Source organism: Mus pahari, chromosome 23, assembly GCF_900095145.1.
Source record: "Mus pahari chromosome 23, PAHARI_EIJ_v1.1, whole genome shotgun sequence".
NCBI lineage: Eukaryota > Metazoa > Chordata > Mammalia > Rodentia > Muridae > Mus > Mus pahari.
In genome coordinates this window covers 15,454,851-15,471,857 of record NC_034612.1, presented here as the reverse complement: position 1 = coordinate 15,471,857, position 17,007 = coordinate 15,454,851, and the positions used below count along the sequence as shown (strand labels likewise).

The window sequence follows — 17,007 nt, the reverse complement described above, 5'->3', positions numbered from 1 at the left end:
CGGAACTGGATTTACAGATGGTTATAAACTGTAGTGTGTGGGGATCTGCAAGAACAGTAAGTGCTTTTTACCATTGGGTAGAATTCTATTTTGTTTTGCCATTCCTGTTGATGATCAATGAGGTTGACTCAAATCTTTGCTATAATGAATATTCTATTTCTCCCCAGGAAGGGCAGCTAAGTCTTATCTTCTTGCCTCCTGCCACCATCTTTGTGGGAAGCCAATCTCATGGTGGCAGTGTAGCTCAGCAGCCCATGGGGACTCCCTCGCACAGGCACCTTCGTCCGAGACACTTCATCTCTGTACTGGCCTCACCCAGGAGGAGATAGCACAGGTCCTGAGACCAGGGCAAAGGTGAAATCTAGCTGGCAGTCCCAGGAAGGCTCACAGGCAGTCCCAGGAAGGCTCACAGGCAGTCCCAGGAAGGGACACACGGAGGCAGCTCTCTGTGATTTGCACTGTAACTGAGTGCCAGAAGTACTTGTTTGGTATTGGTTGTTTTTGAGACGGGGGGGGGGGTGTCTCACAATTTAGCCTTGGTAGGAATCCATTAGGTGGACCAGGATGCCCTTGAACTTACAGAGATTCACTTACCTCTGCCTCCCAAGTGCTGAGAGTAAAGGTATGTGCTTAATACTATGTTTCCTTTGTTTGTTTGTTTTTGGGGGGTGGGGGTGGGGGGGCGTTGAGACAGGGTTTCTCTGTATGGCCCTAGCTGTCCTGGAACTCACTCTGTAGACCAGGCTGGCCTCGAACTCAGAAATCCACCTGCCTCTGCCTCACGAGTGCTGGGATTAAAGGCGTGCACCACCACCGCCCGGCTTCCTTTTTTTTTTTTCTTTTTTTCTTTTTATTTACCGCCCGGCTTCCTTATCTCTTCTTGAGACAGGATCTCACGCTGTCGTCCAGACTGGCATGGAAATTCTAACCACCCTCCTGGCTCCGGCACTGAGATTACAGGCGGGAGCCCTAACAGCTGGCCCATCCTCTCCTTATTCCTGTTCAGCAGTGTAACCTCTTCTCTGTCCGTGGTGAGGCAGGTTGGGGACAGGGCATCCCTGGGGCTGAACAGCTGCACCAGACTGAGCCCTTGCCTGGTGTGTGGCCAGGAGTCACCCATTGTGTGCTCAGGGCCCCCTCTCCCACAGGCACCTCCGTGTCCCTAACTGTGGATGAGGAATCAGAGGGCTTAACAGCTTTTCATGGCACAGGAAGAGGAAAGCCCGGGAAGCTAGAAAGCCCATTAGCTTCCTGCTGAGTGGAGATAAATCCAAGGGAGAAAAGGGGTGGAGGGAAGGAGATGGCCAGGATGTGGGGTGCCTGACATTTGAAAGGATAGACAGGAAACAAGTGGTCATTGATATGGTGTTTGACTCTCAGGCTGCTGGGGAGAGAAGCATCTCAGTAGAGGGAGGGAGCTGACGTGCAAAGGCCCTGGGGTGGGAACCGGCAGCTCGAGAGACAGGTGTGGCTACAGCTGAGAGTGGCAAGAGTGACAGCCTTAGCAATTACAGCAAGGACTTGGGTCTTTATTCTGAGGGAGGAGGGGGCAAGAGTGACAGCCTTAGCAATTACAGCAAGGACTTGGGTCTTTATTCTGAGAGAAGGGAGCAAAAGAAAAGATTATATATATATATATATATATATATATATATATATATATATATATATATATATATGCTATTTTATAATTTTATTTGCACATGGTTAACTCATGTAAAGTGTAAGATTGTTTTTGTTTTTGTTTTTTTTTGGATGTTTTTTCAAGACAGGGTTTCTCTGTATAGCCCTGGCTGTCCTGGAACTCACTCTGTAGACCAGGCTGGTCTCGAACTCAGACACCGGCCTGCCTCTGCCTCCTGAGTGCTGGAATCAAAGGCGTGTGCCACCATGCCCGACAAAGTGTAAGATTGAAGACATGGTGACACACACCTTGAATCCCAGCAATCGAGAAGCAGGATCAGATGGATCTCTGTGAGTTCGAGACCAGACAGGGCTATACAATGAGATTTTTTTTTAAAAAAAAGGTTTATTTATTATTATACATAAGTACACTGAAGCTGTCTTCAGATGCACCAGAAGAGGGTGTCAGATCTCATTGCGGGTGATTGCTGGGATTTGAACTCAGGGCCTTCAGAAGAGCAGTCAGAGCGCTCTTACCCATTGAGCCATCTCGTCAGCCCTGAGATTTTGTTTTTTTAAAGGTAAAATATAAATTAACTGTAAGATGCAGTGGCTTTTGGCCCAGCGACAGAGTAGGAAGAAGAGAAGCGGAGCTCAGCCCTGGGCAGTTTCTGCCCCCTCCCTCAGCCCTGGAAGCCATTCAGTGTCTCTTTGTTTGGGTCCAGCAACATGATTGTTCTGTGCATGCTGGGATGCTCTTGTGTCTGGTTTCTCTTCCTTTACAGGTATCTTCTGGATTCATCTACGAGCATCAGAGCCTTGGTATCCTTTCTTCCTCACAGACCACATTCGACATCCCTGTCTGGCTGTTAGATGCCTAAGGTGCTGTGGAACACAAGAGTGGAATCCTGTGCACAGGAGTTGGTGTGGATGTGTGCTCTCTCTCTCTCTCTCTCTCTCTCTGGGTACAGACCTGGAAACGGAGCAGGGGGCTCATTGGGCCTCTAGGTCTAGTGCCAGAGGGTGCCCACGAATGTATACATCCTGGGTTTTGGTGTCTTCTCTCTTCCTCTGCACTGGAGATGGGTCCAGGGCCATTTACACGTAACTAGGCGAATGCTCTTTTGATGAGGCACCCTGTCCTCTTGTTACCCTTAGAAATGGGCTCTCACTGAGTGGCTAGCCTTGAACTCATTCTGGACCCTAGGCTGGCTTTAATCTTATGATCCTTTTGCCTCAACCTCCCCAATAGCTGGATTGACATGCCTGGCTCCTAGCTGTGTTCTGATTGTGGAAAGTTCCGGACTGAAGGGACTCCTCTGACAGGGTCTTCTTTTTGTACATGACTAACTCACACACACACACACACTCTCTCTCTCTCTGACCTTGTGCTGGTTAGTTTATCAATTTGATACAAACTAGAGTCACACAGGAAGAGGGATCTGTTCTATCAGATTACCCTGAGGGCAGTCGTGTACTTTTTCTGGAATTATGATGGATGGTGGAGGAGTCCAGCTCCCTGTGGGTGAGACCATTCCTGGTCACCCGGTCCTGTAAGAAAGTTAACTGAGCAAGCCATGAGGAGCAAGCCAGGAAGCAGCAGCATCTGTCCATGGCCTCTGCTTCAGTTCCTGCCTCCAGGTTCCTGCTCTGAGTTCCTGACTTGGCTTCCCCTAATGATAGACTTTCGCTCGCTCTCGTAAGCTGAAAGAAAATGACTCTTCCTCAAGTTGCCTTTGGTCAGTGTTTTATCACAGCAGGAGAAAGCAAACAATTTTTAGACCTTTCCTGGTTGGCCCTTCCCTACAGGCCTTCTCTGCTGAGCAGAAATGACCCACCTTCCTCCCATCTCCAAAACCATCCTGTGTTGTCTCTCTGGCTCCCCCTCATCAAGGCCATGGCTCTGTCATATGGGCTGTCTAATGTCTGATCTCCCTGTGTGTCATCCAATGACAGTGTAGCCTGGCCCCAAAGCCTGGCCCTGGCCTTGGGCTCTCTGAGGTAAGCATCACGTAGATGTGGACCTTGAAGACTTGGCGACAATTTGGACTGCGTGAGTTGGTCAAGGCGAGTGGGTATCAAGGAAAGGGGGGTGGGGTGAGTGGCAGATTTGAGCTTTCAGCTGACTGGCAAACTCCCAGGGACACTGGCAGCGTCAGCGGGAGAAAACAACCCAGAGCTGAAAGATGTTGAAGGCCTCCAGGAAACTTTATTTTTAAAAAGTTGATTTACTTTTTTAATCATTTTGCGTGTTTGTATATACCTGAGGGCAGGTGCCTCCTCAGGAGGCCAGAGGTGTCAGATGCCCTGGAGCTGGAGCTGGAGTTAAAGATGGTTGTGAGCCACCTAACATGGGTGCTGGGAGCCAAACTCCTGCTATGTGAATAGCAGCAACTGCTTTCAATCACTGAACCATCTCTCTAGCCCCTTTCCGTGAAACTTTATTTATTTTATTAATCATGAGTTCATGATTAATGAATGAATGAATTCCCTAATTGTTTGTTTGTTTATTTATTTATTTATTGGGTTTTTTTTTTTTGGTTTTTCGAGACAGGGTTTCTCTGTGTAGCCCCGGCTGTCCTGGAACTCACTCTGCAGACCAGGCTGGCCTCAAACTCAGAGATCCGCCTGCCTCTGCCTCCCAAGTGCTGGGATTAAAGGCGTGCGCCCCTACCACCTGGCGTGTTTTATTTTTTAAACAAGGTTTCACTATGTAGCCCTGGCTAAGCAGACCAGAAATCTACCTTGTACTCCCAGAAATCCACCTGCCTCAGCCTCCTTAGTGGTAGCGTTAAGAGTGTACACTGCCACGCCTGGCTCCGTGTATTTATTTTGTGTGTTTGAACCTTGGAGGTTAGAGGACACCTTGAGGGAGGGAGTTCTTAACTTCCACCTAGTAGGGCCTGGGGGTTGAATTTAGTTCATCAAGCTAGGCAGCAAATGCTTTTCATTCACGGAGGCATCTTGTCAACCCGAATGCCTAATTTTCTTTTTTCTTTTCTTTTCTTTTCTTTTTTTTTGTTTTTGTTTTTGTTTTTGTTTTTTCGAGACAGGGTTTCTCTGTATAGCCCTGGCTGTCCTGGAACTCACTTGGTAGACCAGGCTGGCCTCGAACTCAGAAATCCGCCTGCCTCTGCCTCCTAAGTGGTGCTGGGACTAAAGGCTGAATGCCTAATTTTCTATCTAGTACCTGCTGAGTGGTTTGCTAGGCAGAGTTCTAGGGGCCAGTGAGATATTGGTACTCAAAAAGGACTGTCTTCTGGGATGGGGAAGTAGCTCACAGGTTAAGAGCGCTGGCTGCTCTCCCACAGGATCTGAATCTGCTTCCTGGCACCCACACAGTGGCTCACAACTGCCTATAACTTCGGTTTCAGGAGACCTGCCGCTATCTCCTGGCTTTGTGAAACTGCACAAATAAACAAAAATTAAAAAAAAAAATCGTAAAATATCAACCTCTCTCTCTACAGAGACAAATAAAACCATTTCAACTGAACAGACCACTCTTCTCTTTTGATTTGAATTGTATTGACTATCATTATTGCCTGTGGGGTTACCATGGCAACCGGATCTGTTCTCTCCATCCACCATGGGTTCTTGGACTCCCCCACTCAAGTCTTCAGGCTTGTGTGTCAAGTGTCTTTCCTTGCTGAGCCACCTCACCAGCCCTTTTCTTTGGCTTGAGATAGGAGTTCATGTAGCCCAGGCTGGCCCTGAACTTCTGTTTCTTTTACCTCTTCCTTCCAAGTGCTGGGATCACAGGCGTACATTGCCTGCCATACCTGTAAAGACCCCCATTTCCAGCAGATTGGACATGAAGCCGTCTTTGATGAGTAGGCTTCGGGCTGAGACTTGTGAGAGGACGAGTCAGGCACTGAAGATCTAGGGAATTCCCTCACATGGTGGGTAATCATGGCTGAGAAAACCCAGTCCCTCCGGTCTGAGATGACATCAGCTCTCTTTGGATAACCTCCTGCAGACCAGATCTCTAGGATTTTGCTGCCTCATTCGGACTCCTCCTAGGTCACATAGAATGGCCCAGTAGTGACATCAGACACCCTGGGCTAATACTCCTAAAGAATATGGGCCACTCAGGTTCCCGTTCAAATCTAGAAGGTCTTCTCTTTGGGACCACCTTCAGCAAACATGTCCCTGAGCACCAAATAGTTTCTGGAGAGACTTTCAGCCCTACCCCACTCCCCACCCCCACTTCCCCATCATCAGGGGCACAGAGTGGGAGCAGGTTCAGAGGAACCTGGGTGATGAGGACTCCCACCCTCCTCCTGAGGCCCCTCTTCTGTAAGGTGGAGGTGTGAACTGCTCTTCTCCTTAAAACCTGTTGGTCGCTCATGAGCCTCTGAACTTGGAACGTGCGTGCGTGCATACATGCGTGTGTGTGTGTGTGTGTGTGTGTGTGTGTGTGTAACACAGCTGACGTTCCCAGGCCCTGCCCACCCCAGCTCCTTTGTCCACTGGACTTCTAGGCTCCTTTCTGCCTTTCTCCTGTGTCTATGTGTGTGCATGTTTGTGGGTGCACCTGAATGTGTGCTGTGTAAGACAGAATATCCTACTAGGAACCGGGTCTCACTGCTTAGAGAAGTCTGGCCGGCCATCAGGCCCCAGGGATCTTTCTTCCTGTCCCTGACTCCCCAGCATGGAACTACCAGCCTAGAGTTTGTTTTTTGTTTTGGACTTACTTATTTTACGTGTGCAATTGTCTTTCCTGCATGTCTGTCTGTGCACCATGTACATGCATGGTACACGCAGAAGTCAGAGGAGGGCATCAGATCCCTTGGAACTGAAGTTAAGGATGATTGTGAACTGCCATGTGAGTGCTGGGGACTGAACCCAGGTCCTCTACAAGAATGGCTAGTGCTCTTAACCGCTGAGCCATGTCTACCTCTGAGCCATCTCTTCAGGTTTGGGTGTTGCACATGAACACGGATGCTGGCGACCAATTTGCACAGCTAACTCTTGATTCCAGGTGACGGGTGGAATCTGTCAGGGCTGGAAATATGACTTGGCTGTCTCTGCAGAACCTACCCTGACTCAATATGACCTAACTCTGGGTCATATTGCTAAAGGTGGTCTTCAAGAGCAGTCCTTCTGGGGTTTAACAGGAGCTGGGATTCGGTTTTAACAGGTGTGGGGCTGGGTTTTCTCAGATCCGTCTCCACTTTTAGTGTCCTGAGTGGAATGCAGGCCTCGGCCTCACTGAGGAAGGAAGTCACCCCATGCCTCAGGATTTTTTTTTTTTTTTTGGCTGTAACACGAAGCATTTAGAATTAAAGGCTTAAAGGCTCTGACTGTGGTCTGAGAACGAGCTAACTGGGCACTGGGCAGGGCAGGGAGAGACAGAGTCCCCACCACTCTGCTGGCATCCTGAGTGGGGTTCATGGCCAAAGAACGCGTAACTGAGCTCAACTGAGCTGGTGGTGTCTCAGAGAGATAAGGAAGAGTCAGCAGAGAGCATTGCGGCCAGGCAGTCTGATAAACCCCACGAACACCTTCCCGGATGGAGTCAGGGGGCCCAGCGTGTGTTTGGGGCCTGGAGGTTTGAGTGGAGGGTGTGCTTAAGGCCCCCGAGAGACACGGGATTCTGCTCGAAGGGTGTGCAAAGGTCCCGGGAGAAATGGAATTCCGAGGGGACAGTGTGCAAAGGCCACGAGGGACACAGAATGGAGGGTGTGCAAAAACCCAAAGGGATATAGAATTCCGAGTGGGGGAAAATGCAAAGGGCCCCGAGGGACATGGAATTCTGAGTGGAGGGCGTTCATGGCCCGGAGGCTGGTCCGGGGTGACAGCAACTGATGTTAAAGCAGGGGACCCGGAGGCATTCGCAGGAGTCCGGAAGAAAGAAGAGGTCGCAGGGGTGGGGGTAGCGGGTGCAGACGGTGCCAGGGTCTTCTGCCCTCTGTGGAGGGCGCATCGGTTCCCACCTAGACCAGCAACCACCAGGAAGCGCCGAGGGGATCCCACAGCGGGAATCCAGACCCTGCAAAATCAAGGAAAGCCCAGCAGCTCGGAGGGGCGGCGCCCGACGGAAGCCACGCCCACGCCTCACCATCAGAGCACCGCCCACTCCCCGCCTCTTCCCACCCCCCGCCGGAATCCCGCGCCGAACTCGGGGGCGGGCTGCCCGGGCCATGGCGCATAAAGCCTCTGGCCACCTGCAGGGCTACTGCTGCTCCGGCCACCGCCAGGTACACACCTTGCTACTGAGGGAGCCTCGGCTTCTGTCATCTCTGTGGCCTCCGTCGCCTCTGTCGCCGTCTCCTTCAGGTCCTGAGCCCCGCGAGCCCCGGCCGCGCACGCGGACATGGGCGGCAGCTCCAGGGCGCGCTGGGTGGCCTTGGGGTTGGGCGCCCTGGGGCTGCTGTGTGCTGCGCTCGGCGTTGTCATGATCCTCATGGTGCCCTCGCTCATCAAGCAGCAAGTGCTCAAGGTGAGTGAAGAGTCCTGGGGAGAGCCGGGCGAGGGGGATCGGGACGCGGGGTGAGACGGTGGAGCTGCCTCCTCACCACCCGGGAGGCCCAGGCTCACCCCAGAGGCTTGGTCTGAGTCACCAGCGTCCCAGGGGCCTGAACTTCACTGAAGCAGAAGTATGGCCTGGTTGTCCCTGAGTTTCAACTGCAGCTGTCGCGACCTCCAGCCCTTCTGCATGCGCCGGCCGGTGACTGTACTTAGTAACCCCAGGGCTGCGGGAAGCCCCTGTACATCTGTGAGGCTCCCACGGGCTCCCAGTTCCTTGGGTGCTCTGCCTGTTTGCTTCCGCCCAGATGCCCCAGAGATGCCCTGGCTCGCCCCCACACTGTTTGCCAGTCTCGAGAGTTAAGCAGCTTTCTGCCCCCCACGCTCTGGCAAAGGCAGACACTACTCAGGTCTGCCCAGGACCTGAGCAGCCCAGCCTCTCCCTTGATCTCAGCCTTAGGCCCTGTTTTGCCCTTTCAACCGGGCATCGATATTAGGCGGGCGGTGCCGGTCCAGCCACAGACTCTGCCCTGGGATCCGGTGTCCTCCTATTTGAGCCCGGAGCTCATTAAGTCCTGGAGATTACCGAGTAATTGTGTTTTCTGAGACGCAGGGTTACTGCGGAAGGGGAAACCGGGGGTGGGGGTGGGGGGCGGCTGGCTCTCAGGGAACATCCAGTTAGAACTGGATCTGGGATCCAGAAGGGGCTGTTGTCACAGGGTTTGACTGACATCTTTCCTCTTAGCGGGTTTGTTTACTGGGAGTTTAAGAATGGCTTCGTGTCCCGTGTCCCATCGCCCGCTGCAAGGAGGGAATGAATGAGGGATACTCCCTCTTGGGCTGGCCACTACCTGCCAGGTCCTGTCTGGTCTCCAGAATGGAGCCACAGGTGGCTTTCCTGGAGTTGTGGTGGGTATTTCCGAGCCCTCTTGGCCACACTGTCATTTCTCTTGCTTTGAATTTTCAACCCTCGTCCGTGACGGTCCCAGGAGTTGCTGTGTCTTGGGTGGAGGGAAGATCCTTCTTGTTGGAGTATCCGAACTGCGCTGGGCCTTTCTGTTTGGCAAAGTAGTGGTGACAGCCTTGTCTCAGTGGCAGCCCTGTGTACTCCGCACGTGGACTGGGTTTCCTGCTCAGCCAGCCTGTAGTGGGTAGAGTGAGCAGATGTCCCCTGGTCTCCGGTTTGGGGGTGAGGGGGAATCTGAGCTGGTTCCTAACCCAAACTCGTTTCTTCGGGAGTGTTTTCTTTTGGGGGTTGTCACAGAGACTAAGGATGTGTGGGGGTGGGGGTGGGGGTGGGCGTGCACGTTAGCGTTGGGACTGCGCATGCTTGCTCCATCTGTCAGGGTCCCATCTGCCCCGTGCTTGAGAAAGGAAAACCACGACTGACTGAGTTGCCCCATAGCTGGTAGCTTGGGGCTTCACGTTTGAGCGAGCGGCTTCCACAACCCTACTTGTGAAAATCCCAAAGGCGATTGGTTGGGGGCTGAGTGGCGTGAAGGAAGGAAGACCGAAAGACACGCCTAGCACAAGACAGCCTCTTCTTAGAGGCCCTGGCTGGAGCGAAGCCGACTTCTTGAGGGAGGAAAAAAAAAAAAAAAAGCTCACTTCAGGGGATGGTGGGAGGGTGGCAGCGGAGGGGAGCAGGGAGGGACGCTGGAGTTGACTTTGGACACTTTCGTTCTGTGCTATTTGAATGGAAGCCTTGTCTTTGTGTGTGTGTGTGTGTGTGGTTTTTTTTTCTATTTATTTTTATTTTTTGTAAGTTGAAGTTGATGTATAAAAGGCAGGAATACTCAGTTATTTAAGAAAAAAATCAGGACTCGGGGTGTAGCTCAGTGGTAGAGAACTTACGTAGCATTCAACAGGCCTTGGGTTCCAACACACACACACACACACACACACACACACACACACACACACAGAGAGAGAGAGAGAGAGAGAGAGAGAGAGAGAGAGAGAGAGAGAGAGAGNACACACACACACACACACACACACACACACACACACAGAGAGAGAGAGAGAGAGAGAGAGAGAGAGAGAGAGAGAGAGAGAGAGAGAGAGTTCACTCTTATTTTCTTCTGATAATATCATTTTTTGACATAAATATGTTTGTGTGTATGTAGGTCAACTGATTTCCTCCCTTACAGAGAGGATCTCTTGATGAACTAGACAGTCATCCCCCTGTCTCTGGGGTTACAGGTGCACTCTCAGCGATGCCCAATATCATATATGTCACTGGGAGTTTGAACTCCCGGTCTTCATGTTTGCCTAGTATGTGCTTTGCCCGCTGAGCCACCTGATGGACGTCTTTTACAAAACCCAAGCTGGATAGTATGTGGTTTTCTTTTTTCCTTCCTCCCTTTTTTCCTTCCTTCCTTTCTTTTCTTCTTCTTTTTTTCCTCCTTTCTCTTGAGTCATGGTCTCACTAGATAGCCCAGGAACTCAGTGCATAGCCCAGGCTGGTCTCAAACTCAAGAGATCCACCTACCTTTGCCTCTTGAGTGTTAGGATTAAAGGTGTGTCCCACCATGCCTGGCTTTTTCTGTTCAGTGTTTCTATTTAAAGGGGTGTGTGTATGTCTGTGTGTGTGTGTGTGTGTGTGTGTACGCACACGTGCACAGGCGTGCACACTCATGCACCTGTATGGATGGGCTTGCCACACGTCGAGACCAGAGGTTGATGTGCGGTGTCTTCCTCAGTGTCTCTACACCTTACTTTTTTTGAGACAGGCTCTCTGCTAGCCAATGAACAACAGGTCCCTGGAATCTGCCTGTCTCCGCCTGCCAGGGTGCTGGGGTTCCAGACATGTACCAGACGTGCTCAGCTTTTTTTTTTTTTTTTTTTGAGACAAGGCTTCTCTGCATGTCCCTGGCCATCCTAGAACTCCCTCTGTAGACCAGGCTCTCCCTGCCTCCCGAGTGCTGAGGCTAAAGGTATAGGCCACCACCCTTGGCTCTGTGTTGATCTTTTGTTTGGGTTCTGAGAATCAGAACTCAGATCCTCCAGCGAGCACTTTACCCACTGGGCCATCTTCCCAGCCCCTTTCAAAGGTTTTGACAGGCTGAACATGCCAAGTCTGTTACTGCCTTCCCCCTCTTACTGTGTTGGGATTTCTTTGTTTACGGTTCCTCTGTTGATTGTCTTTGTCTCAGGCTCCAGAGAACAAATACCCGTCCTGTGTGAGTCCAGGAACACTTGCACGGTTTGAGCCTTAGCTGTGGACCCACAGGTGTGCTCTGTTTGGATTTTGGTATTCTCTCCTATGCCCCCCCCCCCCGCCAACAAACTGTGGGACCATCCACTTTGATGGCAATGAAGTGTCATTTCTAAACCCCATCACCCTCTTTGGCTACCGGTGGTTTTGATTTCACATCTTCAGCGCCCCAAGGTTGGGCAGGAGGAGCGTGATCTCCGTGTAGGTGACAGTTTTCAGAGCTCAGGGCCTCAGACCTACATGCTGTAACATGTGCTAGCTGGAGCCGGTCGGTCCATCACTCAAGAGAGCCAAGTGTCCTCCCCCCCCCCCCCCCGCCCTCAGCAGTGAGACAGGGGTCAGATCTGGTTTGCTGTCCCTGAGGGATTAGCAGGTTGCAAAGGAGATTACAAGCGGCCTTTGGAAATGTCCTGTGAGCTTGCCTGCTTCTGGACTCAATCTAACCACGCAGCGTTGTGAAACAGGCAGAGGCTGCGAATTCTTCCTTTCTACAGATAAGGGATCTGGCCCATAGCAAAGGTCGGCAGCTGGTTATTAAGCGTGGCCTGTGGTGGGCTGGGAGGGACTTCAAGCGGCTGTGCTTGTTTTACCTTCCATAGGGAAGTAGGAAGTGAGCAAGAGCCCCCCCCCCCCCTCTGTACAGGGAGCTGCTGGGAAGCCCAAGAAAAGAATTAAGAAGGGCCAGGTTTCAGGAAGACGTGCATGATAGAGAAAAGGCTCTGTTACTGTTAAAGTCCCTCTTTCCCAGCTTCTTGCCTGGCATCCCAGCTACTTGGAGCCTGAGGCAGGAGGAATGACTATTCAAAGCCTGCCTGGGTTGCCCAAGAAGCTCAGGGGAGCTTAGTGAGACCCCCGTCTTTATGTAAAATGTAAGCGAGGTGCGTTAGTGCACACTTTTTTTTTTTTTTTTTGATTGATTTATTTATTATATGTGAGTACACTCTAGCTATATTCAAACACTCCAGAAGAGGGCGTCAGATCTAGTTACCGATGGTTGTGAGCCACCATGTGGTTGCTGGGATTGGAACTCAGGACCTTCGGAAGAGCAGTCAGTGCTCTTAACCGCTGAGCAGTCTCTCCAGCCCCCCCCCCCTTTTTTTTTTTTTTTGGTTTTTCGAGACAGAGGCAGGCAGTTCTCTGAGTCAAGTCGAGTGCCTGGATAGCCAGGGCTACATAGAGAGACCCTGTCTCATAAAGAAACAAACACACAAATAAATAGCACATAAGTAAGTAAGTAAGTAAATAAGCAAATAACTAGGTAAATGGAAAACTGAAGATAGAGCTCACTGATTGGTAGACTGCTTCCCAATATGTGCACATCCCTGGGTTCAATCCCCAGCACTACAAAACATAACGTGAAACACACACACACACACACACACACACACACACACACACACACACACACACACACATGCGCGCGCGCGCGCACACATCAAAATTCCTCAGCCAGTCAGTAGGTGGTGGTGGTGGCGGCGGCGTCGTCGGGCGTCGTCGGCGTCGGCGTCAGCGGCGCCGCGGCTCATACCTTTAATCCCAGCACTCGGGAGGCAGAGACAGAATGATCTCTGTGACAGCCAGGGTTACACAGAGAAACCCTGTCTCAAAACAAAACAAGTCAACCAAACGAACCCCAAAAACGACAAGAAGGGACGGTTTAGAAAAAGGTGCGGAAGGATGCGCTCCGGACACACACGGTAGATAATGCTGCCTGCACGACTCTCTGTACGTTTTTGTTTTATTTTATGTGTAGGGGTGTTTTGCCTGCATGTACCTCTGTGCGCGCAGTGCCCTTGTAGACCAGACAGGACATCAGATCCTCTGGAACTTGGACTTACAGATGGTTGTGAGCCACCATGAGGGTGCTAGGAATTTCACGAACCCACATCCTCTATCAGAGCGGCCAGCGCTCTTAACCACCGAGCCATCTCCAAACCACCATGATTCTTTTTGTAAAATACTGCATGTGTGTATTTATTGGTGTGTGAGTGGAGGGGTCGTGCCGCAACATGCCTGTGCAGGTCATGGGACAACTTTGAGGAGTGAGTTCTCTCCCTCTCCTAAGTGGGGTTCCAGGGATCGAACTCAGGTCTTCCGGCTTGGCAGCAGGCACCTTTACCTGCCAAGCTGTCTCACTGAGCCCAGTGGTTATTATTTTGTTTGTAGTTCTTTAAGGCAAGGTTTCGTTGTGTCACCCAGGCTTTATTTGAAATTCTCCTGCCCCAGCTTCTTGAGTACCAGGATAACAGATCCGGACTAACTCACCTGACCTCTTTAAAAACAAAAAAAGAGAGAGCCAGGCAGTGGTGGCGCACGCCTTTAATCCCAGCATTTGGGGAGCAGAGGTAGGCAGATTTTTGAGTTTGAGGCCAGCCTGTTCTACAGAGTGAGTTCCAGGACAGCCAGGACTACACAGAGAAACCCTGTCTTGAAAAACCAAAACAAAGATTCACTTATTTATTAATGTATCTGAGTACACTGTTGCTGTCTTCAGACACACCAGAAGAGGGCATCAGATCCCATTACAGATGGTTGTGAACCACCATGGGGTTGCTGGGAATTGAACTCAGGACCTCTGGAAGAGCAGTCAGTGCTCTTAACCGCTGAGCCATCTCTCCAGCCCCCCACCACCCAGTCTTATGGAGGAATTTATCTTAATTGAGGTTACCTCCTCTCAGATGATAACAGCCTGTGTCAAGTTGACATAAAGCTAGCCACACAGGCAGCGTGGTGACATAGGTCCTTGTCACTTAAGGAAACAGCTGAAGACGGTAAGAAGTGTCCCATGGCTTTCTTGGAGTGTGTGCCCCGGAACCCCTGTGTGTCTCATCTAGAACCCAGCCTGGCAAATGGCTTGCCCGTCCACAGGGCCACCGCCTTCAGCAGAGAGCCTCTTTCTCCATTCAACTCCGCTGTCCTGCCGTGGCTTTTCCTGTTGTACTGTGCTTGATCAGTTAGTTCACCTACTGATGCCTCCCTCCTCTGTCCCATGTGTCTCCTAGGTGCCGAGTGGAAGCCTCAGGCTGCCCTCACCTGCTCCGCTCTTTCTGCTACCCCATACCTGCTTCACCAGCATCATAACTTCACACCCTTGGGGGCCTCACCCTTTATAACCCCTCTACCCCCATGGCCTTGCTGCCTGCTTGGACCCATGTGGTAGTCTATCCTGCTCTTCTAGTGAGGGATGGTGCCCGCCCTGCTCAGACTCTCTAACATTCCCCCATCTTTTTCCAAGTGAACCCCAAATTCCTTTCAGCAGCTTGAAGGCCCCCAATCTGTTTCTCTTTCCCTCCCTCAATTTAGCACCCCACTCCCACCCCGCTCTGCTCCTGGATTGAGCCCACTAGACCTAGTCCCACTTCAGAGGCCCTGGCATGTCCCTTTGGTGGCACACGCCTTTAATCCCAGCACTTGGAAGGCAGAGAGGTAGGTGAATCCCTGGGTTCGAGGCCAACCTGGTCTACAGAGTGGATTTTGTGATAGCCAGGGCTACACAGAGAAACCTTCAAAATGCCCAGCCCCTCCCCCCAAAGAATTTATTTATTATTTTTAGTGTTTTGTCTGTATGTCACGTGTGTGGTGCTTGAGGAGGGTCAAACGAGGTGTCAGAATTCCCTGGAACTGTGACCTGTCATGTGGGTGCTGGGAACCGAACCCAGATTCTCTACGGGAGCAGCCAGTACTTGTAAACCTCGGAGCCATCCCTCCAGCCCACCATCCTTATTCTGTCACAGGCTTGGATGTGGCTCGCTCTTTTTCCTGAAGGAGAAGTTGGCCAGCCTGGTGAGGGGTGAGGGAGCTGACTGGATGCTGGTCGATAGCTGACTCTCAATCCCTCCTCGCCTCAATTCTAGTCTGATCCCTTCTCCCACAGCTAGGAGTTGGGCTAGCCTGGGATAGCTACAGTGTTCCTGAGTTGTTTTGTGACCTTTGGCAGAGCCGGTTGGCCTGGCACTTGGAAGGTGTCCCTGACAGCAGATAGCCCCTTGTAGATAGATACTGTGTTACACTGCGTGTCTAATGCTCCTCAGAGCCTTTTATTAAGTATCTAAACGGCTACAGTTGCTCTCTGCTTCATCTAGGGAGACAGACACAAAGAGAGATGAAGTAAAACTTGTCCCATGGTGTCACATATCTCCCTCAACCCCCTACCTCCACACCCCAGATTTAGGTGACAGAACCAAGATGTAGCCTCTGCTAAAAGATTGTAACCCTCGAACAGCTGGCCTTGACTGGTCATTCCTTCTTTCTTCCTTCTCTTCCATTGACCTGCATGGTTGGCGGGTTGTATTCCAGGTTTTTCTCCCGTGAGAGAAGGCTACAGGTTCAGAACCCCTTGGTACCTCTTCAGGAGGACTCTTTTTTTTTTTTTTCTAAAGATTTATTTATTTATTATATGTAAGTACACTGTAGCTGTCCTCAGACACTCCAGAAGAGGACTTCAGATCTCGTTAAGGATGGTTGTGAGCCACCATGTGGTTGCTGGGATTTGAACTCTGCACCTTTGGAAGAGCAATCGGGTGCTCTTACCTGCTGAGCCATCTCACCAGCCCTCAGGAGGACTCTTAAGTGGGAAGGTCTGCCTTTTCCCAGTTTGTACCACCCTGTGACCTTGAAGTCACAGGTCTGCTGGGCCACCGTGGGCTGCTCCCCAAGTGGGGTCTGGGACCCTTGATGTTAAGATGGGGTGTCCCTGCAGGTCCCCCGCTCTCCAGGCCCTGGGTAAGGATGGTTGGGTGTGCTGGGATTCCTTCTGTTTTCTTCCTCTTTCCTGAAGCCTGGTTTCCGGTTTCCATGGCTTCCGGTCCCCCTGGCATGTGCGGAGAACCTATTTTAGTTCCCTTCAGGGCTGCAGCTGTGGCTATAGACGACCTATTTTTAGTCCCAAGCATTTCTTTCTGTTCCTTTCTGGCTCCTCGTATACCCTCATAGCGTCAGTGTGTGTGTGTCTGTTAGTATACACACCTTTTGGTGCGGGTCCATGTCATAGTGTCCCCCAGGTGTACTAGCACGCAGACAGAGCTTGGTGTAGGGTCCAGTGCTGACATCCATGGATGTGAGTGTTTCTGTGTACCACACGAGCTGCCACCCATCCACATGGGGAGAAGCCAGGAAGGGGATGCAGGCACATGGGTCATTGTCTGGGCCCATGTAGACACATGCACACATGTGCTGATGCCTGTTCCCATGTGCTGGGGGTGGGGGGCAGTGGACCCGGCTGCGTGGCTGAATGATGGCCTACAAGGGTCAAGCCATTGGGCTCCCCGACCTTAGCACTGCAGAAGACAGAAGGGGTCACTGACACCGCGGGGTCACCATGCGCAGTTAGGTGCTCTCCACTGGACTTTTGAAGCCAGACTTTCCTTTTGCATTCCTGGAAGGAAGTTACCCTGGGACCCTTCCTGGAAGGATGGACTCTTTGCTATCTCCCCACAGTGACCCATCCCCTCATTCACTCCAATTCCACGAGTTTGGTTACCAGGAATCCTGTTCTCTGGCCTTGGATCCCAGCGGCCAACTCTGGGGAGCTACTTGGCTCTGCAGAGCCACTTGGCTCTCTCTGCAGAGCTTATCCTAGGTGCATCTTGGTTCCTAGGAGGCTTGGCCCAGGCTGCCAGCTCTGTGGCCTTCTGTGGCTTTTAGGGTACAGAGGAGTATTCAAATGTCCTTCCTTGGCCAGCCAAAGAGAGTCCCCCCCC

The 17,007-nt window shown here is 51.5% G+C and overlaps 1 protein-coding gene across 3 annotated transcripts in view; it reads left to right on the top strand.

Annotated features, from left to right (window-relative positions):
- Positions 1–7,727: 7,727 nt before the first annotated feature.
- Scarb1 (scavenger receptor class B member 1) overlaps positions 7,728–17,007 on the top strand; it is a 64,304-nt gene continuing 55,024 nt past the window's right edge. For all 3 annotated transcript variants that reach the window (XM_021222710.1, XM_021222709.1, XM_029533717.1), the window contains exon 1: positions 7,728–8,065. In XM_021222710.1, coding sequence (XP_021078369.1) covers positions 7,940–8,065 — 126 coding nt within the window. In that variant the 5' untranslated portion in view covers positions 7,728–7,939. The remainder of the gene's footprint in view (positions 8,066–17,007) is intronic.